The sequence below is a fragment of the Balaenoptera ricei genome, chromosome 6 (genome assembly GCF_028023285.1).
Source record: "Balaenoptera ricei isolate mBalRic1 chromosome 6, mBalRic1.hap2, whole genome shotgun sequence".
Classification (NCBI taxonomy): Eukaryota; Metazoa; Chordata; class Mammalia; order Artiodactyla; family Balaenopteridae; genus Balaenoptera; species Balaenoptera ricei.
The window spans coordinates 2,171,053-2,196,539 of NC_082644.1; the positions used below are offsets into that span (position 1 = coordinate 2,171,053).

Here is a 25,487-nt window from a genome sequence, read left to right on the forward strand (position 1 = left end):
CAAGATGTGAGGACAGGAGCATGACAGCAAATGCAGCCAGAGGCCGGGGTGCCCGGAAGTCACGGCTGCACACTGATGTGTCACAAGGACAGACACAGCAAGGCGTTCACCCCTGAGAGCTTAGGGCCGCCGCCCACCTCCTGCCCTGACAACAGACGATCGCGGGTGAGCTGACCCCAGGTCGCATCTCTGCTTGGCCCGGCCTGTCACTGCCTGCCGGGTCAGTTGGGAACACTGTTACCGCCCACGGAAGTGCTCTGATTTGACCTGGTGCTGAGATCTGGCAGTTGGCCATGTTGAACTTGAAAAGAGAGATTTCAGAGACACAGACACCACCAGTGATTCCTCCCGGCTGTCCAGTTCCTGCCCATGCTTAGCCCCTCCAGGTACCCACCAACCCACCCCCGGGAGCCCCAGATTTCCCAGGAAACCCCGTGGCCTTGCCCACCCCATACCCCTGAGGGCTTTGGTAAACATCTGGGGAAGTTGAACTTTTTTCTGACAGTGGGAAGGCGGCCTTTTTTTTTTCTTTTTTTAACATCTTTATTGGAGTGTAATTGCTTTACAGTGGTGTGTTAGTTTCTGCTTTATAACAAAGTGAATCAGCTATATGCATACGTATATCCCCATATCCCCTCCCTCTTGCGTCTCCCTCCCACCATCCCTATCCCACCCCTCTAGGTGGTCACAAAGCACCGAGCTGATCTCCCTGTGCTATGCGGCTGCTTCCCACTAGCTATCTATTTTACATTTGGTAGTGTGTATATGTCCATGCCACTCTCTCACTTCGTCCCAGCTTCCCCTTCCCCCTCCCCGTGTCCTCAAGTCCATTCTCTAGTAGGTCTGCACCTTTATTTCCATCTTGCCCCTAGGTTCTTCAGAACCATTTTTTTGTTGTTGTTTTTTAGATTCCATATATATGTGTAAGCATACAGTATTTGTTCTTCTCTTTCTGACTTACTTCACTCTGTATGACAGACTCTAGGTCCATCCACCTCACTACAGATAACTCAATTTCGTTACCTTTTATGGCTGAGTAATACTCCATTGTATATGTGTGCCACATCTTCTTTATCCATTCATCTGTCGATGGACATTTAGGTTGCTTCCATGTCCTGGCTATTGTAAATAGAGCTGCAATGAACATTGGAGTGCATGTGTCTTTTAGAATTATGATTTTCTCATGATATATGCCCAGTAGTGGGATTGCTGGGTTGTATGGTATTTCTATTTTTAGTTTTTTAAGGAACCTCCATACTGTTCTTCATAGTGGCTGTATCAATTTACATTCCCACCAACAGTGCAAGAGGGTTCCCTTTTCTCCACACCCTCTCCAGCATTTATTGCTTGTAGATTTTTTGATGATGGCCATTCTGACTGGTGTGAGGTGATACCTCATTGTAGTTTTGATTTGCATTTCTGTAATGATTGGTGATGTTGAGCATCCTTTCATGTGTTTGTTGACAATCTGTATATCATCTTTGGAGAAATGTCTATTTAGGTCTTCTGCCCATTTTTGGATTGGGTTGTTTGTTTATTTGATATTGAGCTACATGAGCTGATTGTAAATTTTGGAGATTAATCCTTTGTCAGTTGCTTCATTCGCAAATATTTTCTCCCATTCTGAGTGTTGTCTTTTCGTCTTGTTTATGTTTTCTTTTGCTGTGCAAAAGCTTTTAAGTATCATTAGGTCCCATTTGTTCATTTTTGTTTTTATTTCCATTTCTCTAGGAGGTGGGTCATAAAGGATCTTACTGTGATATATGTCATAGAGTGTTCTGCCTATGTTTTCCTCTAAGAGTTTTATAGTGTCTGGCCTTACATTTAGGTCTCTAATCCATTTTGAGTTTATTTTTGTGTATGGTATTAGGGAGTTTTCTAATTTCATTCTTTTACATGTAGCTGTCCAGTTTACCCAGCACCACTTATTGAAGAGGCTGTAGGTGGCCTTTTCTTTACACAACAAGATAAATGCTTGTTAGTCAGCATTTAAAAACTAAGTGAAGTAAGTCAGACAGAAAAAGACAAATATCATAGGATATCACTTATACGTGGAATCTAAAGAAATGGTACAAATGAACCTATTTACAAAACAGAAATAGAGTCACAGGTGTAGAAAACTTATGGTTACCAGGGGGTAAGAGGGTCACAGATGTAGAAAACTTACGGTTACCAGGGGGTAAGAGGGTCACAGATGTAGAAAACTTATGGTTACCAGGGGGTAAGAGGGGAAGGGATAAAATGGGAGATTGGGATTGACATATACACACTACTATGTATAAAATAGATGACTAATAAGGACCTACTGTATAGCACAGGGAACTCTACTCAATACTCTGTAATGGCCTATGTGGGAAAAGAATCTAAACAAGAGTGGATATATGTATATGTATAACTGATTCACTTGCTGTACAGCAGAAACTAATACAACATTGTAAATCAACTATACTCTAATAAAAATTAAAAATTAAAATAAAACAAAAACTAAAGAACACATTTTTGAAGGATACATACATATGTGGTAAACATATAAGGAAAATCAAAGGAGTGATTATCTCTAAAGGGGAAGGAAGATTCAGCTGGGGAGGGCATATGGGGCATTCTACAGTATTGGTCATCTTTTATTGCTTAGACTTATTGATAGGTATGCAGGGGTTCATTTCATTGTTACTCCTTAAACTGTGCATTTTTATTAAAAAAATTTTTTGTTGAAGCATGGTTGGTTTACAATGTTGTGTTAATTTCTGCTGTATAGCAAAGTGAATCAGTTATACATATATATAGTCTTTTTCATATCCTTTTCCATTATGGTTTATCTCAGCATATTGAATATCGTTCCCTGTGCTGTACAGTAGGGCCTTGTTGTTTATCCATCCTGTATGTACTAGTTTGCATCTGCTAACCCCGAACTCCCACTCCATCCCTTCCCCAGCCCCCTCCTCTTTGGCAACCACAGGTGTGTTCTGTATGTCCATGAGTCTTAAACTGTGCATTTTAAATATCTTTCTCTATATATGATACAGTTTGAAGTTTTTAAAAATCCTTCATAAAAATTTATACAAGCCTTACAGTTACCCACACTGAATCTCATCTTGCTGATTTTAGCCCAGAGTCCTTTTTCATTAGTTGTGTTAGCCAAACCATGTGGTTTGGAGGGTAAAAGCTGGATTTTTTTTTTTTTTAAGTTAGGCTGGACCCCAAAAGGGGGAAAAAAAACCTGTGAAGGAAGACATTTATGAAAGTGTTCCCTCATTACCCAGAGGACTTAGTAATATTATCCTTGCTGCTTCATCATTTTATGTTTCTGCAAACAAAATGGTTTTGTTTGTATTTAACCAAGAGTTCAGCATGTCCAAGAACTTGAATGAAATTTGGGGTTAACCTCTGAGAAATATTTATGTGATTAAGTAATTTTTAGGTAACTTTAAAAGCAGAATTTACCATCAGCAAAAATGGTTTCCAATATACTAAGTTATTATATGCCCTCAAATCAGAAGTCTCCAGTTAGGAAAATTGGATTAAAAAGGACTGCACTTAGAGTTATTAATAACTTTAAATTTTTGCATTTTTTAAAGGACAGTTTTTTAATAAAAATAAGTGAGCCTCTAACTCCCTTTATTTGAGACAAGTAGTCACTTCCTGATTCCCATCCCTCACCAAAATGTACTTCACAGGTATCTTAAGGTCTTTGTTCGAATAAGATGTTACTAGATGAAAATTCAGTGCTGCAGCTGGGCTCATCTCCTATCCTGCTGGCTTTCTTCATCCCCGTGATGTCAGAGCCATCCAAGCTGAGACACTCCTTTCTCTCTGCAAAATGTGAGCCTGTTGTCACTTCTGGATGAAATTTTCCCAGAGAAGCAAAGCTGAACAACTTTTAGGGCATAGGACTGTTTTATCTAGTAGAAGTCCCTGAGACATAGCAATGTCCGAAGATCACCGAAAGAACTTGCCAGTGCTTTTTTATTCTTATTTTTTTCTTCCGTATGTAGACTGTCCAGTCGGTCATCAGCTCTATGCATGAATCTACCTCATTTTATGCAATAGAAGTGTTCCTGAAAATTCATAGGAAATGAAGTTAGTTCAGTCAGATTTGAAACATGCAATCTTTTCATTCTCAAAAGGGCCCTCTGGAGGAGAAGGGGCAACTGTATAAACAAGCTCAGGTTTTCTTAAAATGGCATAACTTAAAAAAAAAAAAAATCAAAATTGTAGATAGCATAAGAAGACACTCTAAGAGTTGGCCAGATCATCACTCCAAAGCCACCTTCTATTATTCCTGCTGGATAAGATTTTATCCTGATTTAAAATGTAGGTTCAGGGCACAGAATTGCATTAACTGTAAACACAGTGTTTACGGGGAAAGTGTTCTCAGGCGTTGAGAACAATGGCATTTCTCTGTGTCTCCAGAAAGTCCATCTTTCCAGGCTGGGAGAGGACCGTTCAAGGGCATCAGCCCTGGGAGGGCAGTGCAGGGAGCGGGGGGTCAGCCACGGAAGCTGACGGCCCCAGGCTCCCAGCAGCATCCTCTAAGACGGAGCCCACCTCCCAGAGGACAGCCAGGATGGGGGGATTCTTCCCCAAATCTCGACACACTGGGCTGTTCATTTCTTCTCCCACTGTCACGGCCACGTGACAGTGTCCTTTGGACTGGGCTTGTATCCTTCCAGTGTATCTCATATATTGGAGGACACACAGCCCACCTACTTGGGCAGATGGGTTTCTAGTGAGTTACTTGGATAGTGAGAGTAATTCAAGTGTTCAGATCCAGGAAACTCCTTGTTTCCCATCTTAAATCTTTTATTACTTCATTTCACATTGGGTTCCTCATGTCCTGGACCAGGAAAAAATGCAGAACAGCTAAGAGGCCTTGTGCTCTAGGAAGAAGGAGCCTGTGGGGGACGGGGTGTGACCGTCAGCATTTTGGCCTCAACATTGATTAACCATGACCTTGAGAGGATCCCTCTGGACCTTGGACCTCACTTGAAGAAATGAGCAACTTGGGCTAGTCCACATACAGTCCCTTAGAGCTGTAATATCCTGCGCTTTATTGACCCTCCTTTGGTTAAGGACACTTCTAACTCATCTCGTAACCATATGTATTCAATTTAAAATTCCCAGTCCCCGTTGCCTTTCCAGATACATCTCACTTTCCCAATGATTCATCTTATGTGAAGCTCTGACTTGAATTATTTCCACACTTTCTTCCTCTTCGATTGAGAAGCCTTGAACTGTGTGCAGTACACTCAGAAACACACAGGGTACCTTAGGGTACCTTCCTTCACGCTCTCTGTTATCCTGTCGTTTTCCTTCTGTTCAGTGAGCCTTTTTATCAATAATAATTGTGTGCTTTAAATGTATTCAAGCCTTGGGACTTCCCTGGTGGTGCAGTGGTTAAAAATCCACTTGCCAATGCATGGGACACGCGTTCGAGCCCTGGTCCGGGAAGATCCCACATGCCATGGAGCAACCAAGCCCGTGCGCCACAACTACTGAGCCTGCGCTCTAGAGCCCGCGAGCCACAACTCCTGAGCCTGTGTGCCTCAACTACCGAAGCCTGCGCGCCTAGAGCCCGTGCTCCGCAGCAAGAGAAGCCACCGCAATGAGAAGCCCGGTGCACTGCAACGAAGAGTAGCGCCCGCTCGCCGCGACTAGAGAAAGTCCGTGCGCTGCAACGAAGACCCAACACAGCCAAAAATTTCTTTTAAATTAAAAATTTAAAAAAAAATGTATCTCATGCCTTTACCTGAAAACTCTTTTCTTAATATGCCAAACACCTCAGCAGGATTCCTTGATGTTCTTTGAGCCAGGAACTCTAGTGGGTCCCACAGCGCAGTGTTTTTAAACTGTGGATCATGACCCATGAAAGTGGGTGGCAACCACCACTAGTTTAAAATAAAATAGAAGAGAAAATGCGTAGTAACCAGAATTTCCCACTATTTCTAGCACAGGAAGTCTTCAAGGATACCATTCTTTCAAAAAGAGAAAATGATTTTGTTTGTTTGAAACAAGGCAGCGCATTATTAAGAACTCAGCCTATCTTGTAATTGAAATCAATGCCCACAAGCTCTCTTGGGACATAAAGGAAGACTCTCTTTCATTTTATTTATCGTTTAATTGGTTTACCTTTGCGTTTATTACTTTTATTGGTATTTAAAAATTGACATGTAATTTTAATAGATAAAAATGTTTGCGTTAGAAGGTAGGACTTTTACCCACAGTGAGCACTTTGCCCTCCCAGTGTTTAAAACATAAAATATGTCTGAGGGCAAGTTTGCTAATTTTCATTACTGATGTTTGACTCCAGGGGAGACGCATTCCTCTAAATTCTGAAAAGCTTGCCCTCAGGGCTGTTGGAGAAGGAGCTTGGAAGAGAAGCGTTGTCCTCATCCTGGTCTGTCGGCTCTTGAAAGCATGGCGGCCCAAACATCGGTGGCTCCAGGTGGCGACCACCGTGTCCCTAATCCTGAGGGTCAGCCACTCAGCTTAGCCCCAGTGGGGCACCAGACTTGGCCCGCCCAGGTGGGCTCACTCCACGGGCTGTGGCTGGCCTCCAGGTTGGCAGGGATGAGCCGGGTGGTCTCAGGTGTGGTGGCCCGTCTCTGCTCAGGGACCCCTTTGTCCAGCCCCACGGCCTGCATCCCTGAGGCGTTCAGCCGGGCTCCCAGAGGTGGAGCAGAGCGAGAGGGGACCTGGGGCTTTGGGTCAGAACAGACATCACTCCCACCGCTTCCATGGTTGAAGCAGCCATCAGGCCAGCCGGAACCCCAGGGCTAGGGAAGGGGATGGGGCTGCAGAGTCCCTTTGCAGCGGGGCCTGGATGCAGGAGGGGGTAACTGCAGCCATTCCTGCAAAAAATCTGTGGTACAGAGTCTCACGTGGCCCACATAACGTGCGAATAATCGACCGGCTCTGTGGGAATCAGAAGTATATGACTTTTCTTAACATTTACCAACACAATCATCTTATGTTACTCGTACAATATAGACAATCATTGAATTTAAAAATAGTTAATGCACTCCCATAATAATACATACGTACATACATTAATTAATTAATTAGAAATAGCTAATACATTCTAGATCGAGCTTCTTCTTAATGGAACAGCTAACAGTTCCTGACGACAAAGCATTTACCACGCGCCAGGCAGCACCCTAAGAACAGTGTGTATCGCGTCACAAGAATAGATGGTCGTGCAGAGCGTGGAGTCTGGAGCCCAACTTGGTTCAAGTTGCCGCTCGTGAGCTGCGTGACTTTGGGTAAATCAACTAGCCTTACTGTGCTTCAGCTTTCCTATCTGTAAGACAGGCTAAGCGTAGTAAATGTAACTCATAAGGTTGACATGAGGGTTAAATCTAAATTCATCTATATTCAGTGCTGGTAGTGTTACCTAGTGCCTGAGCTGTTGTCATGGTTACCATCATCACCCCTCACAGTAACCCTGTGATGGTTGATTTATGAGTCATGATTCATACAAACCCTATAAGGTAGGTTCTATTATTATCTCCATATTCTAGGTAAGGGCACTGAAGTTCGGGGAGGTGGACCAAAGTCACAAAGGCCCCATGGGGCAGCGCCCTCATTCAAGCCCCAGCAGCTGGTCCCAGAGTCCGGGCTTTGCATGCTACAGAACATGGCTGCACTGTGTAACAGTAGTTTCCAGAATAACTGTCTGCAGTCAAACATTTCCATGTTATGTTCTTTTTTTCCCATTGTCGGCTTTTCAGAGAAGCTTGATTTTCCCCACCAGTGGCTTTTCAGTTGAGCAGCGACATTGTAGTTGAAAGGCCTTCCATGACCATCCACCAAACTAGGCAGGAGCTGGCGTCTTCCACGTGCCTAGCACAGAGGCACACACTTTGCAAACCTCTTGTGTCCTCTACACAGATACACTCATGAGGTACACGTTATCCCTATTTTATAGGTGAGGAAACCAAGGCTGATGAAAAAATCAAAAAGAATGAGTCCTACTCCAAAGCTTTTGCCACTAGGTTGAACGGCTAAATTAAATGTCAAGAGATTCTCTTGTGACTACTTTGTAAAGTGACCCTATAATAATTGTTACTGAATTTGCTTGTTTTAGAAAGGCAGAGGGTCGGGCTTCTTCGGAGCAACTTTGTGGTTGCCCTCTGATGAGTTACTCTGTTCTCTTCCTTCCAGAGGAGATCTGCACCCTCGTTATAGCAGAGACGTTCCCCGAGGATGCCGGGATCTTCACGTGCTCGGCGAGCAATGATTACGGGTCAGCGACCAGCACTGCCCAGCTGGTGGTCACCTCAGGTATGCGAGGAGCGAAGGGTTGACGGGTCCCCACAGCAGAAGGGACCCACCCGGAGCACTGCTCAGCCTCCAGGAGTGCTTTGCCCCGGGGGTCATCCTCACAACCAGGGTTTCATCACGAAACAAAAGGCTGGGGTGGGAGGGGGGAGGGGAAGCGGAGATGAAAACACAAAGGGGATGATAATGTAGCAACGGAACACATGTGGGGCTCTTCCTTCAGTCTTGGGATCTTGGTCTTGGAAACACTGCGATGGCTGCCCAAGGGCCTCCTGCTGGCCCAGAACTACGCTCCCACCAGCGTCGACGGCGTCTGCAGATACTGGCGCAGATCAGTCACTGTTTAACCCACTAGACAAACCTAGAGAAGCTGTCAAGATCTTAGAAACTAGATTTCATTGAGACTGGACGCCTATGAAAAACTAAAGGAATGTATTTTATTATTAAAACCAACATTCAGAAATATCTGGGCAGTTTTTTAAACTCAGAAACTTACCGCTAGGGAAAGCAACATGAAACAGTTCTTTTCCTTTATTTCTTTGACCTTTAGTTAACTGTTTTCTACTATTATTAATTAGCTTTACCTGGTCTTTACAGCCTTATTTCTGTTGTTTATTTTACAGTGGTTTTTAAAATACCTCTTTGGCCAAGCCCGGTACGGGGCACCATGGTTAGGAGGCAGTGAAGACGCAGCCGAATTGCACCTGGATTTCTCTAGAACAGGGAGAACTCATGCTAGGGGGCGGCAGAGACACAGACAAAACCAGTTTAGGGCTGTAGTGGGGAATTAGTGCTTTTTCATCTTCATTAAGAGAAGAAACGTAAAGTTCACCTTAACGGGACACCAGTTGATAGGAATGAGGGCTCTGAGTGTTAACAGGAAACTCCGGGGTCATGATCAGAGCTCCAGGGAGGATCCCAGTATTTTGACTTTGAGTTGAAGACGGTCCCAGCAAATGGCCACAGCAGGAGTGCAGTGCTCCAACCGCGCGGCCAAAACTCCGGGCTCCACGTCCACGTGGCAGAAATTAACATGCAGTATTTCCCATTTTCCTCGGGGATAAATCTGCTCTAGGCCAAACATAAGAGCTATTTTTGAGCTTTCTCTTCACCTCAATAGGCATTTTTTGGAGCTCTGCTGGACTCTGGGCAAGGCCAGGAATACAAAGATGCTCTTAAGATGCGTTCAGGCCATTGACAGTAACAAGCAAAACTTTCTTTTGTACCAAGTTACAGCTGGTGTCAGTCATGTGAACCGGAAAAAATTATCTGTGAGATTGTAAGACATTTCCCTTAGACTCAGAGCTTCACTTGGCTTTATGATGGATGAATGAATGAGTGAATGAGTGAACATCCATTGCCCAGCACAGAAAACCTTTGTAGCCTACACTAACGTCAGCAAAGCTCAGGTAAGATGTTCCGTCAGATCCATGGGCTGAAATGCAAGAAGACAAAGCATCATTAGTTGATACTGTTTGTGTTGTTATTTTTTTTTTGATGCTGTTTGTGTGTGTGTGTGTGTGTGTGTGTGTGTGTGTGTGTGTGTGTGTGTGTTTTAACCAAGTTCTATCTTTAGCTCTTGTTTGAAATGTGTTAATGAATTGGTAGCTGGCCCAGCTGGTGGGCCATTCAGGAAATGAGACAGGTGCAGTGAAATCAAGCCTGGGGGAACCAGGCCCCTCTCGGTGTTGCCCCTTCAACAGCTAACAGGGCCCTGGGCTTCCAGGCTGTCTGTGACGGTGGGAGGGGGCTGTGGACCATGAGCGTATCACGGTGTCTTCCTTCTGTCCCCTCCCTCAGCCAACATGGACACCTGCGGCTATGACGCAGCCGGAGAGGCCAGCAGTGGCCGCTTCCAGCCCTCCCCGCTGCCCCCTCCAATCTGGGAGACCGGCTCCTTCGAGTTGGCTTCGCAGAAACCGGCTGAGATCCAGCACGTGACCAGCCCCGTGTTCGGGCTGAGCCCGGCGGCCCTTCAGTTCAATTCCACCGCGGAGAGGGAAACCAACGGCGTCCACCCGGGCCACGGAGTGAATGGACTGATGAACGGCAGAGCTGATGGCAGCAAAGCTCTTCCCAGCGCAGCCGTCCTGCTGTCACCCACAAAGGAACCCCCGCCTCTGCTTGCCAAACCGAAACTGTGAGTACTCCCGTACGGCTTGATCACACTGTGGTACTTGTGCTGAATTGCCTCTGTTGCCAGGGAAACCGTTTTGCCTGGGCTCCGCCACGGGGCAAGCGGCCCCTCCTGCAGGCGAGTTGTCGCGGGCTGGTGTGACCTTGCTACCAAGTGGGGTCCTTCAAAAATATAAATGATACCCCAAAGTAAAGAAGGTAAATGAGAAGCTTGGTCAAATCTGCCTTTTGCTAAAAACTGTAACTGGTTTCAGCTGTGAAAGTATCTGTGCCTGGTGCAGCCTTCCGATGTATGCAAGGGTGTAGCCCTCCCCAGAGGAGATGGGAAGGGACTACGCTGAGCTGTCTATTAAAAGCATTTCCAAGTGTTTCACATTTAAGAATCGGTGAGGAAATCCGATACAGATAAGCACGGGAAGCCTGAAAGCTGAGGATGGAGATTGCGGGTGCGGACCCTGGGGAAGGAATGAGTGCAGAGCGCCCTTCCCAGCCCGACCCACTGGGCTTGGGGATCCGTGGAAGGCATGTTTCCGCGGATACCACCTTCGCATTTGGTTTCCATTATTTTGTTAGGATGATAAACCTTGCGTGCGCTGTTTCCATTGGCGCCACACCGGGGAGGGCGGTGATGGTCGGAGCTGTCACGGTGTCAGAGAGGAGGAATCAGTTAACAGAACAGACCTCGAGTCACTGCCCTGATGGAGGTCGGTGGAGACGTCAGTCACATCAAATGTGTACATAGTCTACGCGGCCACATTTCCTTGAGAATGAATTCTCCAGGATCTGGGAAAGCGCCCTGCGTTTCCCCGTGATGTCTGAGCTTTGTGATTTGGGGCAGGAAGGATGGCTTCAGGATAGGAGTTACTCTTTGCTTCTCTGGTACTGAACAGCCTGCTTTATTCTCCTTTCCATCAGCTCATTGGTGAGAATAGGTAAGGTATTCAAGTTAGAATAATATCTTATATCCGTACATCACTTTATTGTTAGGCGATTTTATGAGCATTATTCGACTAATCAAGTAACAAATCATCCAGACAGATGCCTTAAGTTAACCAATGGGCGGGCAATTTTATAAAAGTAAACTCCTTGACAATCTTGTGTTGCAGTTTCAGAAATCTCTCTTTTACTACCCCGCATTTTGCAGGCAGCAGGGCTGCTAGGTTTGTGTACGGTAGCGAATGTTCTGTACCTAGACTCCAGGTGGGCTGAGATGCCGGGCAGGTCGCAGGAGCTCACAAGTGGCAGCCTTAAAAGAGATTTATACTCCTGTAGCTCCAACCCACTGAATGAATTGCCTCTGCTGACTACTTTTATCTTTGCATCTTGAATATGTATTTGCAGTGCTTTTAATGAAACAAGGGACCTGCCCTCCTGAGGGAGAAAGGGCAGGGTGTCCACTGCCTGGGCCCGGGCTGGGCTCTCAGTGAAGTGTGTCTGCCCTAATGGCTCATGAAGCGAGTATAAATCACAAGAGAGCAAACAGGAGGGCTGTTAACATGCCTTTACAGCCCTCCTTATCTCAGGAGTTTGAACAACTCTTCAGCTTTGAGCTGGACTTTAGGTGAGCTTAGTGTCTCTGGGTGGGTGGGGCGTTGTCTGTAAAAGGCAGACAGGACACTTGGGTGGTTATTAAGAGGCTGCGGAGCTTACGCACAGGTTTGAAGAGTGACATCATGATCTGCTTCTTAGTCAGGTTTTCAGTATAAAGTAAAATACAGGGAACATGGATTTCAGTGTTTAAATTCCCTTCATGTGGAAATTTAGGGAAACCTGGTAGCTTAGAAGTAACATTGCTAGTAGCAGGTTTTCCTGCTGCTTTCTTTTTTTCAAATCTTTATGTGTTTAAATATATCCTTAGAGCATCACTTCATGATTTTCATATCGTATAATTACCTGCCAGTTACTAGGTAGGAAATAATATGTGATTGACACTTTCAAAATATATATCCATTTAAAAATTTTCTTACGAATTGCAGTCCGTTTTTGGATTTTGTTTTAATTACAAAGTAAGTGCGTGCTCGGGGTGACAATTCACAGTACAGGAGTACTTGAGGTAAGCAGCGTCATGGTTTGGTACGAGGTCTTCCACCCTTTCTCTGTTATCGTGGTCTTTTCCGAAAGAGTTTGCTCATTGTTTTAGGAGTTGTATCCATTGGTAGGAGTGCCATCGAATGACATCTGCAAATCATGTAGAATGACATCCAAGGAATTGATGATTAATGTCACTGCCAAGTAAAATTCCTATACATGTCTACTTCTCTTCATACATTGGGAAAAAATGAAATTTTGAGTCTTATGATTGGCAGTGGGAAAACTGATGCACTTGAATCGTTTTTCATTGGCCCATGATTTTACTACTTTTCATAAAAAAGGAGAGGCTTGTATTTGGGGGAGTTTTATGGCATTTCATTCATCTGAATCATTTGTAAGCAAATAGGAAACAATTAGGAGGGGACAAATAATAGGAATTTAGATATTTCCTCTTAATAAATGAACCTGAAAAGGGTGTTTGATTTGTCAGATTCCTGAAAAATTATCATTGTCAAAAGGAAAATCTCTTTGCATTTTTTTCTCTCAAATAGCTCACTATTTATTATGGAAAGGGAAAAAAATCAGACTGAAACAAAACGGTAGAAAGGTCCTGAATTCCCTTCTGCAGCAAGGTCCTCCAACAGAAATCCTCACCAGGGGTCTTGCCGCCCTTCCAGCCTCCAGCTGCATCTGTGCTCCTGGCCCGTGGTTGTGGGATCCACGTCCACTCCCATTTCTGCATCTCTCAGTGTCTGGCTCAGACACCACCCCTCAGGTGTGAGTTAAACGTGATTCGATGTGGGCCATTCAGTGAGTTCCAGGTGCCACTCACAACGCACTGCGGACCACAGGAGCGCTTAGGCTCCACCCAGGAAGGAATTCACCTGTGAGAGTTGTTTGTGTGACTCGGTGTCTGACACTCAGCACCGTCCATCGCAGTGCAAAGAAAAGAAGCCATGTGCTGCTGAAATCATAGTTCTTATCAGAGAGAAAGAGGAAGGAAGGAACATACGCCTAGCTTTTGTGAACTATTTTTTTATATTGTTGTCCTTGTTCAGGGCACACCAAGTAAGTCTGTTGCTACCCACTCTGTACAAATGATGCCCGAAGATTCAAAATAAATACATGACTCTGTTTGTTAATAGGAAATAAAGTCCCAAGAATCTTTTTTTCTTGCCAAAATGTAGTCCCTGGAGGACATGGGTATGCAGGGTCTCCAGGATTAAACGCTGGCGGGAAAGAAACTCTGGAGCCAGATTGAGCAGGTGCTTTATGGGTCCTGTTCTCCCACTGAGCTCATCTCTTCAGTTAGGCCAAGCACTATAGAAAGACCCATATGCTGTTTTCAAGCCCCATTTCTTTCTCCTTTGATATTCGTCCTCCGTCTTGTGGAAGAAGCCAGACGAGGCATCCAAGAGGGGCTGGCTAGAGGGGAGGCCGTGGGTACGTCCCTGCACTGCACACAGGACAGCTCAGGGGCTGAAGCGGTGCCAGGCACGTGCCCCGGCCCTCAAGGCCCAGGCCCTCGGATGGGAGCACGATCCTGAAGTGCTCCCAGCATGGTCACCTGCGCCATCAACGGCCGAACGAGGTGTGGGTGCAGCTCCCTTTCCTCCTGTTCTCTCTGCTCTCTCCTCCCTCGGCCGCTGAAGAAAGCGTGGTGTCAGGGGTTCCCACCTGAAAATGGTGAAATGACCTCAGGTTGAATCAGCCTTCTCACAGCGGCCACATCTCAGACCTTTGCGTCTCTCTTCCTCCTTTCTCTTGCTCCCACCCTGGGAGAGCTGGTTATTCCAGCAATGCTTCAAGGACAGGGGCAGGTCCTATAAACTCACTGTTAGGTATCGGGTTTTACGTGTCACCTCGTGCAGTTGTGCCCTGACATCTGCATGATGATGAGCGGTCATGAGCCCTGTGAGGGACCAGAGGAGGAGGGGGGGGGGGATGCTGGAGAGAGGCAGGAGAGGAGGGACAGCCTGGACCGCTCTCCCATCAGGGGCTCAGCTGAGCCAGGCTTGCTGTCTCTGGGGGCTCCCGGTGGCCCCCTCCGCGCTCCTAGACAGTAAGAGGGACACGGGGGTTCCCTTGCCTGGAATGTTCGCTCCCCGGCATGTCCTGCCCGCTGCTGAGGGCGACTCCTCCTGGTCTTCCCAGTGGCCACCTCCCCCGGGGCCCCCAGTCCAGAGCGGCCCCCAGCCGTGCCCAGTAAACCATGCCCTCTGCTGTCTGCACAGCACGGAATTATTGCTGATAGTTGCTTGTTTACTTGCATGTTGCTTTGGGCGTTGCTTTCCCCCACTGTTACAGCGAAAGACCTTGACCGTCTCTTCACTGCTCTTTCGCCGGGTCCTGCGGCCTGACAAACAGGGAAGGCCCAGAAAGATTTGAATGAATGAAGCAAGAACAGACCCATAAAAAGGAAGAGAAAGGTCTCCCACGTTTAGAGCAACCCCATTCATTGTGCTTAACTTTGACCCACATGTACTGTGGGATTTCTACTTTCCAACCCCACCAATCCCAGAGGTTTCCCACTTGACAGTACTTCCCAGCTGACACCCTTATCCTATAAGCTGAATGAGTATGAAGGATTAAATAAGAATCCCACTGGCTAGAATTACATTAGACAAGGACGTCCAGGGTACTTAATTTGGGATCCTTTTCAACTCCTTTCTCATTTCTTCCATGTTCTCCTTTTATGAAAGTCTTACTTTAAAACGTTGTAGAAAAAAATAAGACGTTTGGAAAAACGAGGGAGCGTCACTCTCCTGCCCACTCCCCACTGGCGGGAGGACAAGCAAACCGCTGTTCAAGGCATGTGTACTTGACGTGTCAGCACCCCATGCGATGCAGACGCTGGACGACGGGCTGAGGGCTTCTGGGCCGCTCCTCCCCGTCCTGTTTATGTTGGACGCGGCCCAAGCCCGGGTGCGGCTCGGTCAGTGTAACTGGGAAAGTTGGACGTTTTCCGTCTTTTAACCTCTGCTGGTTGGGGTTCAGGGTCTCACTCTGTGACTGTTTGACATTCGAATACCAATGGTCTCTTAGGTTCTGTCCTAGGTAAAGGCTCACCTGCTAGGTCTAAACACACACGCAAAACAAAGAGATGATAAGCAAAACAGTTGAGGTCAAAATAAGAACCAAAGGTCAAAGAGATGACCTCTCCCAGCAGTTGTGAAGAGGTCCTTCTTTAAAAAAAAAAAAAAAAAAAAAAAAAGAATTATTTATTCATTTGGCTGCACCGGGTCTTAGTTGCAGCACGCGAGGTCTTTAGTTGCAGCATGCGGGGGTCTTTTAGTTGTGGCATGCGGGATCTAGTCCCCGGACCAGGGATAGAACCCGGGCCCACTGCGTTGGGAGCGTGGAGTCTTAGCCACTGGACCACCAGGGAAGTCCCAAGAGGTCCTAAAATGTACAGAAATGTCCTGAAAATCTAGCTCACGTGTCATTCCCTGACTCCTGATGAGCGTCTGCAGTGTTGGGTGATGCTGGCACCCAAGGCACAAAGAGGAAGAAGACAACGGTGTTACCTGTGAGTAATTTACGACCGAGTGCTGCTCAGATCACACTGGCAGGAACACACACAGTTCCACACGTCTGTCAGCGCCACGCAGACGTGTACAGTGACCAGTCCCCAGGTTAGGTTCCGTGCAATCCAAATGCCTTCTCTTCCCAGTTTGACGGTTGGAAGATAAGCCGCTCTGCTTCTGATTCCGAAAACCTAATAGGCACCAGCTTCCATTTCTGGTTGAATGATTTTCATTGTCTGCTGAGTCTAGTCAAATAACGAAGCAATTTAGTGACAGTGGAAGTGCAAAGCTTAGAACCAGAAGGGTTTTCAAAGTAATATTAGGACAGAAAAATAGGGCAGAAAGAAGTTTCTTCAATTTGTTATTGTAAGATCACAGGCAAACACTCATCCTGGTGTTTATGGGACCGTGGTCCTAATTCTGAAGCACCTGGCCATGCAGATGTGGACTCTTCATGATATGATGATGGCTTTGCAGGAACAGTGCTGATGTTGAATCACTTTGAGGCAGCCCCTCCCAGGAATGCAAAGTCCAATCACGGAACTTCCCGAAGCTTAAAGCTTCTCACGAAGGAATAACATCTCAGTGTGTCCTTCCTCATGGTTTTTTCACGCCAGTAGTGGCTCCGACACAGAGTCGCATTCTTGGACGTTAGGATATGCGTGCTCTGCTGTGCTAGTCTCTTGGTGAGCGTAAAGTTTTAATTACGTTTCCTGAAGAGGCTTGAGCCCTTCTTTTTATGGCCGGTAGCCTTATTTGGTGTCTAAAATACAGTTGAAAATACTTACAGATACTCTACGTATTTTTGAAGTAGTTCTCAACCATCCAGAGGAAATGCCAGATATTCATCTCAAATATTGGGTGCTTTCCGTGAAAGAGTAAATGATGACGCAATCTCTCTTCAGTGTGTCCATCTCATCTGGCCTAAGCGCACATGAGGGCCCCTTTGGTGATTACAGAGTAAGCTGAAAAATGTAGTCCCTGCTGGGTAGAGACCTTTTATTTTTTAAAGGGGGAGCCACGTATGAACTACATGCCCAGAGATAATGCTATAAATCTGGTGTCCAGATATTAACAACAGAGCGTTAAGCAAAAAATACTAGAAGCAAAATGATATATGGAGCTGAAGACTAATTTTCTGGAAAAAAATAAACTATTTCAACCAACTAAAATGTGTATTATGTGGGAATTCCCTGGTGGTCCAGTGGTTAGAACACTCGGTGCTTTCACTGCCGTTGGCTCGGGTTCAATCCCTGGTCGGGGCACTAAGATCCCACAAGCTGTGCAGCCAAAAAAAGTAAAATAAAATGTGTGTTATGTATTAGAAGGAAATACACCAAATGTTACAGCTCTCTGTGTGGTGCACTATTGAGCAGACTATGTTTTCTTGTTGACTTGATTTTCCAACTGAATTTTCAACAGTAAGCGTTCTTTGTGTTTTTTATTTTTATTTTTTTAATAGTAATCTTTTATTTATTTATTTATTTATTTTTATATTTATTTTTGGCTGTGTTGGGTCTTCGTTTCTGTGCGAGGGCTTTCTCTAGTTGCGGCAAGTGGGGGCCACTCTTCATCGCGGTGCACGGGCCTCTCACTATCGCGGCCTCTCTTGTTGTGGAGCACAGGCTCCAGACGCGCAGGCTCAGTAGTTGTGGCTCACGGGCCCAGTTGCTCTGCGGCATGTGGGATCTCCCCAGACCAGGGCTCGAACCCGTGTCCCCTGCATTAGCAGGCAGATTCTCAACCACTGCGCCACCAGGGAAGCCCAACAGTAAGCGTTCTAACTTTTATGGCTACAAAGTGTTATTTTAAAAGAAATAAGCCCTTGGCACCCTGTCTCTCCCATCCGTCCGTCTCCATTCAGCCTCAGTCCAGTGACCACCATACTGAGCACAGCTGGACGCAGAAGATTCTGGCCCTGCGAGCTCTTGCCTCCTCACCCCCGCCCGGAGCCCCCATCTCCTCCTAGATGTCAGGGGCTTTGGGATTCCGTCTGGGCTTTGACAACCCATCCTAGAAGACCCTCCCCAGAAAACGCCCCGTATTCCAGAGCGATGCGGCTTCTCATACACCGTCTCTGCTCCCCCAAACCCAACCCCCTTCTCCAGCTGCACATCTCAGGTGTTGGGATAAACGTAGCAGGAGCAATAAAAATTAATTAAAAGAAAAAAGTAACAGGAGTAAGATAACTTTTCATTTTAAGGCCACAAATAAGCCACATATTTTGAAGACCAACGTTTAGTGGATAATCCATACAAGGCCTTGCACGGAAAGTCGGATGAGACTTTCCCCTCAGAAGCATCAGTGAGGGAGAAAAGATACGAGAAGGGAAATTGAGGTTCCATGTCAAATAAAAATATTATCAGTAAAATACCTGCTGAAAGCGGGAGCGGAGTTGTGGTTAGTGGGAGATGAAGAGAGGAAAAGGCTGAAGACAGCAATGAGAAAGGATAAGGAATTCCAGGACCGGTGCTGTGTAATTTTTGTAGAAATGGTGAGAACTCGTTTGAAGTTAGAGACTGATCCACGTTGGATTCAGTGACTGTGGTCTCAGGACTTGGTTTCAGCCATCATCAGCCCTCTGAAGGTAGAAGCAACATCACAGTATCCCCACACGCCAGCACTACCAGCTGTGTCCTTGTGGGGTCAGAAAGGGAAGCAGATTAAGCCAGATCAGGGCTTAAGGGGAAAAGAGATCGAACTCAAGAAAATGGAAGTTACACGAAGAATGAAAACGACTCGGAGGGTGAGATGGGAAAACAGGAAAAGGGAACAGAAGTTGTGACCACAGAGAAGACTCTTGAACGTTCAAACCCTTAAGAAAGAAGGAACTTCCACGCGGTAGAGGAATTCCAGTGGTGTCTGTTTGAGTGGCCAGTGGTAGTGGAGGTCAAGGTCACAGGAGTGGAGGAGGCGGTCAGGGAGCCATGAAGTGGGGACTTTAGAAGGAGCATTTGCGTGGACGATGGCCAAAGGGGGTGGCAGGAAACCACATGCTACGAAGTAGTGAAGCCATCAGCAAAGTGAGGACGTGGCCAAGGTCGTTGGTGACAAGCAGGGGAGAGGGAGTGCGACGCAGGAGCACGGAGACGGAAAGAGAGGCAGCTGCCCAGGGGTGATGGCGGAGCCGTGCTAAGAGCGCGTCGGGGATCCAGGACCACGCAGGACTCTCCTCACTCAGAGGAGATCACGATGAGGTTAGGAACGTCCTCGAGGAAATCCAGCTTCCAGTCAACACAGAAGCATTTCCGACGGCCCCGAGCAGGTGGGATGTTGGGTAGAAACAAAGAATCCCCCAGATAATCCCATAGAAGAGGGGTCTGGGGGCAGGAGGAGAAGGAAGACGGCGAGGAGAGTGGAGGGCCGGGTTTGCATCAGAGGAGGCAGCTGGGAGGGCAAGGATGTCACAGCGCCCTTGGGATCACCTGCTGGTGTTTCACAAAGAGCAACCCAGGGCCTGTGTAGTTAGAAGTGGAAGGAGCCATTTCTGGTATAGTTTGTACTGCTTTGTTCGTCCCTACTTACTTTGTTTCCACTGTAGCGCTGTGATCTGTTCTGTAGTTACTAACCTCTTCTATCTAAGGAGGACCTTGAGCTGGATTTTTACTGAACAAGCCTCTTTCCTAGATTTCGATATTTGAAAACAATCGTTTAAGAACAGTTGAGCTAAGGCTCATGAGTCTATAATCCATATGTACTGGATTTTAGTTTGTGTCCACAACTTTTACTATGAGAGAATTTATTTCTGTCTGCTGCATGCTGAAATACATTAGCTTGCCCATTTTTTTTTTTTTTTTACCATTGATTTCTTTTTCTCTGTGAATGTGTAAGTCCTTCATTCAAATGAAGCCATCACCTAATGGTGAAGACATTAGTCACAGGGAGCTTTATCTGAGTTGGTTCCTCTTACATGTGTAAAAGCAGACTGTTCATTTTCTCAACAAACCTAAGAATGACTGTTTCCTTACTTGACTAAAGTTATGATTACACAAACCTTGTGGATAGCACTGGAATCAATGTTGGTTTTTGAAAACCTTTTCCATATGTGGCAGGGAATTAGATATTCTTTCATTTGGTTTTAAGAATAAGGTACATATTAAACGAATTGGATAAAATAGATTTCCATGAAACATGTTGGCTGGATAATGACGCATAAATTGAGACACAGATTTGCTCCATTACTCGAAAGGAATTAGATGTTCTTTCATTTGGTTTTAAGAATAAGGTACATATTAAACAAATTGGATAAAATATGTAGATTTTCATGAAAACACATTGGCTGGATAATCACGCATAAATTGACACACAAATTTGCTCCATCATTCAAAAGGAAACTATAAATTAATTGCAATCAGGACCTCCAACTTTGCTGTACGAAGTCCACGTCTTCTGACCCCTGGATGCAGAGGTTCCCACGAGGAAAGTACGGGCACCTCCTTCTGTCAAGGCTGTTAGGAGGATACACAGTGATTGTCAAGGTTTTTCCTGAAGTTCCGGAGAAATGCCTTAGTAAATAAGAACCTTCAGTTAGTGTCGCTGTCTCCGTTCGCACTGTCTGCTAGAGCTCACTTCTCTGCCCCAGCTCAACTCAGAAACCCTGGAGCATGCTTGCCCTGTGGCTGGCTCCGTTTCACGGTGTCCTGCGGATCTGGTGTTTTATGTCCATGGAGTGGCGGGTGGATCCTCTGTAGGCGGCCTTTGAGGGACTCCAGCTGTGAGCCTCCTGGTACAAAGCTAGTAAAACCGTGGAATCACTAACATACTATCCAAATATTTTTACTTCACTATGCATGTCAGGGACCACAAGGAGTAGGTCCAGCTCTCTGGTCGTCTTTTTTTTCTCAGAGGAGTTTATAAATCGGTCAAATATGGGTAATTATATGGCTCGGCTATCATTTCAAACTTTCTGCTTTCCTAGTAATTGCCATTAAATGTGAAGGTTTTGAGAGATTTCTGGAAAGACCACAAATATCTTCTCGTCCTTGTTTCTTTCTTTGTTGGAAAATAGTTCCTGTGCCATCTGGTTTCAGGGATGTATCATTATATGTAGTACTGTTTGTAGGGGAAAAAAAAGCTATGAAATATGGCCTGAGTACATTGCAGTGCAAAGTAAAAATGTCTTCTATAGTTTCTAAAATGGAGTTTGTAGCTTGGGCTTGCAAGTGGTTTTGGTCACGGGGGTGAAGTCTCACTCTGGGTGATTGTGTTTCCTGTCTGGTATCCTCCTCTCCTTCATAGCAGTTGTTTTCTTCAAAGGGCGTTCTCTAAATCAGATGTGAAATGTTCACATTTATTTTTATTCTGTCACAAAGCATTCTCACAGAGAAGAGGGTTTCACGATGGGACCTTCTAGAATAACAGCAGGAGTTTCACTTCATGTGTGTTCTAATTATTCTATCTTAAAATAGCAGAATTATGTTTGGTCTTGTCATTACTATAACAGTCTGATACTAAGCAGCTGCCTTACTGGAGAGAAAGATAGTAAAGAATTTTTAATTTTTACCATAAAATGGCAGAGGGAGGTTTCTAAAAGCAGTTAGATGGCCCCTGAGTGTCCATTACTTGAGAAGTTGATTTCTGCTGAGGACCTCTGCTCCCGTGTTCACCGTGGTATCACCTACAGGGAAATGCGCATGTCGTTATTTTGCACATAACAAAGGGCCAAAGGCTGCTTTTATACAGCAGAGTTCTGTTTTGCACTCTTGGTGCCAGTAGGAAGCAATCTCAGTAAACTGGAATTCCTACAACAATTGGGATGGAATGAGGAAGGTGCATCTTTTCCATGCTGTCTCTGTTCTGGGTCCTTTCAGTCAGGACAAGGGAAAGCACCATGGAAACAGATTCTAGAGCCTGGGGCCCACCTGGCCGGTGCTACCTTTGCTCTGCATCTCGGGCTGCACCTCTCTGCTGTCTTCTCCTACCTGACCATCTTGCAGGGATGGATGCAGGCGGGCGATGACGCAGACTTCCTCCTGGACCCAGCTCAGGCCCCAAACATACAGACCTGGATTGGAGTGGAGTGAAGGGGCTACGCGGGGTCCAGGCAGACAGGAGGCATCAGAGACAGCTCCCAATTGGGAGTGTTTGGGGAGGCGGTCCTGCAAGGCTGGGTCTGTGTCGGGGGTTTGGGTGGGGGGCTGGCCTGAGATGGATGGCTGATTTCTTAAGAGCTTGACCTCTGAAAAGTGACTAGAAGTTGCCCTGACACAGTGAGTATCTATAAACAGATAAATTAAAGTTTTGAATTCCTCTTTCTCCCAAGTCCTTATCAGTCTGCAGTGTACCCTCCACGGAGTCTAGAACAAACTAATTTAGGGTGATATGAATAAATAACCAAGTCCCTCTAGCTGACTGCATCCCACTTGGTTATGAGCGATCTGTCGTTTATTCTGGATTTATTCCCAGATCAGTGAGTCATTTTCCCCCTGGTGTCAAATTTCCTCCACCATCTATTTTCACATGAAATTTATAAACATCAACTTTTTGGGTCTTTTTTATTAAATTTTTCGCTTGAGCTATAATTGACATATAACACCATATTGATTTAAGGTGTGCAGCGTGTTTCCAATATATGTGTATATTGTGAAATGGTCACCACAGTATGTCCGTTTAATACCCATCACCTCACAGAGTTACAAGCTTTTTTCCTTGTGATGAGAACATGAAAAATCTACTCTCTTAACAGCTTTGAAATATACAACACAGGGTTGCTATCTGTAGTCACCATGCAGTGCATTACACCCCAGGACTTAAGTCATCTTATAACTGGAATTTTGTACCTTTTGAGCCTCTCCACCCATGTCACTTACCCCACCACCCCCAGATTCTGGCAAGCACCCATCTAGTCTCTGTGTATATGAGTTCAGTTTTTTGTTTTTGGGTTTTTCTTTTTTTTTTTTTTTTAAGACTGCACATAAAAATGAGATCATACAGTATTTGTCTTTCTCGGTCTGTCATGTAGCACAATGCCATCAAGGTCCATCCATGTTGTCGAAGATAGCAGGGTTGCCTTCTTTTTATGGCTGAATAGTATTCCTGTGTGTGTGTGGAAGGTGCGGGAGGAGGGAGAGAGAGAGAGAGAGGGAACATCTCTATTTCTGTATCCGTTCATCCATCAGTGGACACTTAGGTTGCATCCATGTCTTGGCTACTATAAATAATGCTGCAACAAACATGGGGGTGCAGATATCTCTTCAAAATAGTGATTTCATTTCCTGAAGATAAATACCCAGAAGTGTAATCACTGGACCATATGGCAGTTCTGTTTTTAAGTTTTGAGGACTCTCCATATTGTTTTCCATTGAGGCTGAACTGGTTTACGTTCCCACCAGCAGTGCACGAGGGTTCCCATTTCTCCACATCCTCGCTGACGTTTGTTATTTGTTATCATTTTGATTATGTCCATTCTGACAGTTGTGAGGTGATACCTCATTGTGGTTTTGATTTGCATTTGTCTGATAATTAGCGACGCTGAGCATCTTTTCATGTGCCTGTCGTCCATCTGCATTTCGTCCTTGGAAAAATGTCTCTTCAGGTCTTCTGTGCCCATTTTTAATCGGGTTGTTTGCTTTTTCACTGTTGAGTCGTGTGAGCTGTTTGTATATTTCGGGTATTAACCTTTTATTGGTCATATCATCTGCAAACATTTTCTCCGATTTGGTGGGTTGCCTTTTCGTTTTGTTGATGGTTTCCTGTGGTGTGAGCATGTCTTGTGCTAGGAAGCAGTCTGCTCATTTATGGTTCATGTTGACATTAGCGTGAACTCAGAACACTGTCTGAGGGTGCAACAGGATTATCAAGGAATTTACAGGAATGAAAAACCACTCTACACAGTCATCCCCAAGAGTCTCCACCGTGCGTCGGGCAGTCCACCCCTGACAAAGGCAGGTGATGGGGTGGATATTTATTCCGATAAGAACAGTTACTGTCATCCTGCATATAGACTTAGTACACATGTTGGGCGTTTTTCCTCCAGAAAGTCTGAATTGCAGCTACTTATGTAACCTGGGCATGTTGCATTGATGGGACATTTCAAAATAAGGAATTGCTTAAGTCACAAAGAAACTATTTCAGAGATTTTGTGCAAGTATAAGTGACCCAGTATGAATTATTGATGCATTTGGAAGATAACGCTCTGGCTCCCTCACTCTGTTTTCCTGTCTCGGTCGTGGGTTTGTTTTTATGATGAACTGTCTGTATCCTTGTTGCGTCTCATTGGGACCATCAGGGCAGCTAGTCAGCATCTTCTTAAGCATTTCTTTTTTTTTAAGTCTAGTTGATTTACAATGTTGTGTTCCTTTCTGCTGTACAGCAAAATGATTCAGTTATACACATATATATTCTTTTTCGTATTCTTTTCATTATGATTTATCACAGGATATTGAATATAGTTCCCTGTGCTCTACAGTAGGACCTTGTTGTTTATCCATCCTATATAATAGTTTGCATCTGCTAATCCCAAACTCCCAATCCTTCCCTCCCCCTCTCCTTGGCAACCACAAGTCTGATCTCTATGTCTGTGAGTCTGTTTCTGTTTTGTAAATAAGTTCATGTGTGTCCTATTTTAGATTCCACATATAAGTGGTATCATATGGTATTTGTCTTTCTCTGTCTGACTTACTTCACTCAGTATGATACTCTCTAGGTCCATCCACGTAGCTGCAAATGGCATTATTCATTCTTTTTTATGGCTAATATTCCATTGTATATATATATACCACATCTTCTTTATCCATTCCTCTGTCGATGGACACTTAGGTTGCTTCCATGTCCTGGCTATTGTGGATAGTGCTGCAGTGAACATAGGGGTGCATAAAACCTTGTGTTTCTCATGTCATTGTCCTGCCGTGAAAATGTCTGAAATGCAGGAGACTCCCCGCATCGTCTCCTCCGTTCTTGACCAGCTGCTCTGTCGCTCAGGACACAACTGTTCCCCTCAACCCCCCTTCACTGTCGTCATGGAAGTGTCTTCACCTCTTTCCTTTCCTGGTTCCCTGGCTCCTAAATGCCATGTGTCTCACTTTTTTGTTTTCCTCTCTCATTTGCCAGAAGCAGACCCTCCAGTAGCTTTCACAGAAAGTGTGAAGGACCAATGGTTTCTAAACCCTACTTGTCTGAAAAATGTTTTTATTTTATCCTCACACTGAAATGACAGTTTGGCTTGGTTTCGAATGATAGAGTTTTCCTAAGAATTTTGAGGAAATTGCTTCAGCTTCTTCTAGTTTCTAGTGCTAACGTAGAGGAGTCCAATGCCAACCTACTTTCTGGCCCTTTGTGTGTGTGACCTATTATTTTTTTCATTCTAGAGGTATGTCAGATCTCCTCTTTATCCCCGGTTCTCTGAAATTTGCTTGGTGATATGCAGTATTTTTCAGACATTGTACAGGATATTTAGCTAGGATAGTTGCCCTTTCAATTTGAAAACTCATGAGTATACATTATGGAAATTTTCTCATTATTTTTTTATTTCCTTTCCACTCTCTCTGCCCTTTCTGAAACTTGTATTATCATGATATT

At 45.2% G+C, this 25,487-nt stretch overlaps 1 protein-coding gene across 5 annotated transcripts in view; it reads left to right on the top strand.

Annotated features, from left to right (window-relative positions):
• Positions 1–25,487, top strand: part of PALLD (palladin, cytoskeletal associated protein) — a 376,343-nt gene that overhangs the window by 183,335 nt on the left and 167,521 nt on the right. For all 5 annotated transcript variants that reach the window (XM_059926713.1, XM_059926714.1, XM_059926715.1 and 2 more), the window contains exons 9-10: positions 8,161–8,280; positions 10,078–10,417. In XM_059926713.1, coding sequence (XP_059782696.1) covers positions 8,161–8,280; positions 10,078–10,417 — 460 coding nt within the window. The remainder of the gene's footprint in view (positions 1–8,160; positions 8,281–10,077; positions 10,418–25,487) is intronic.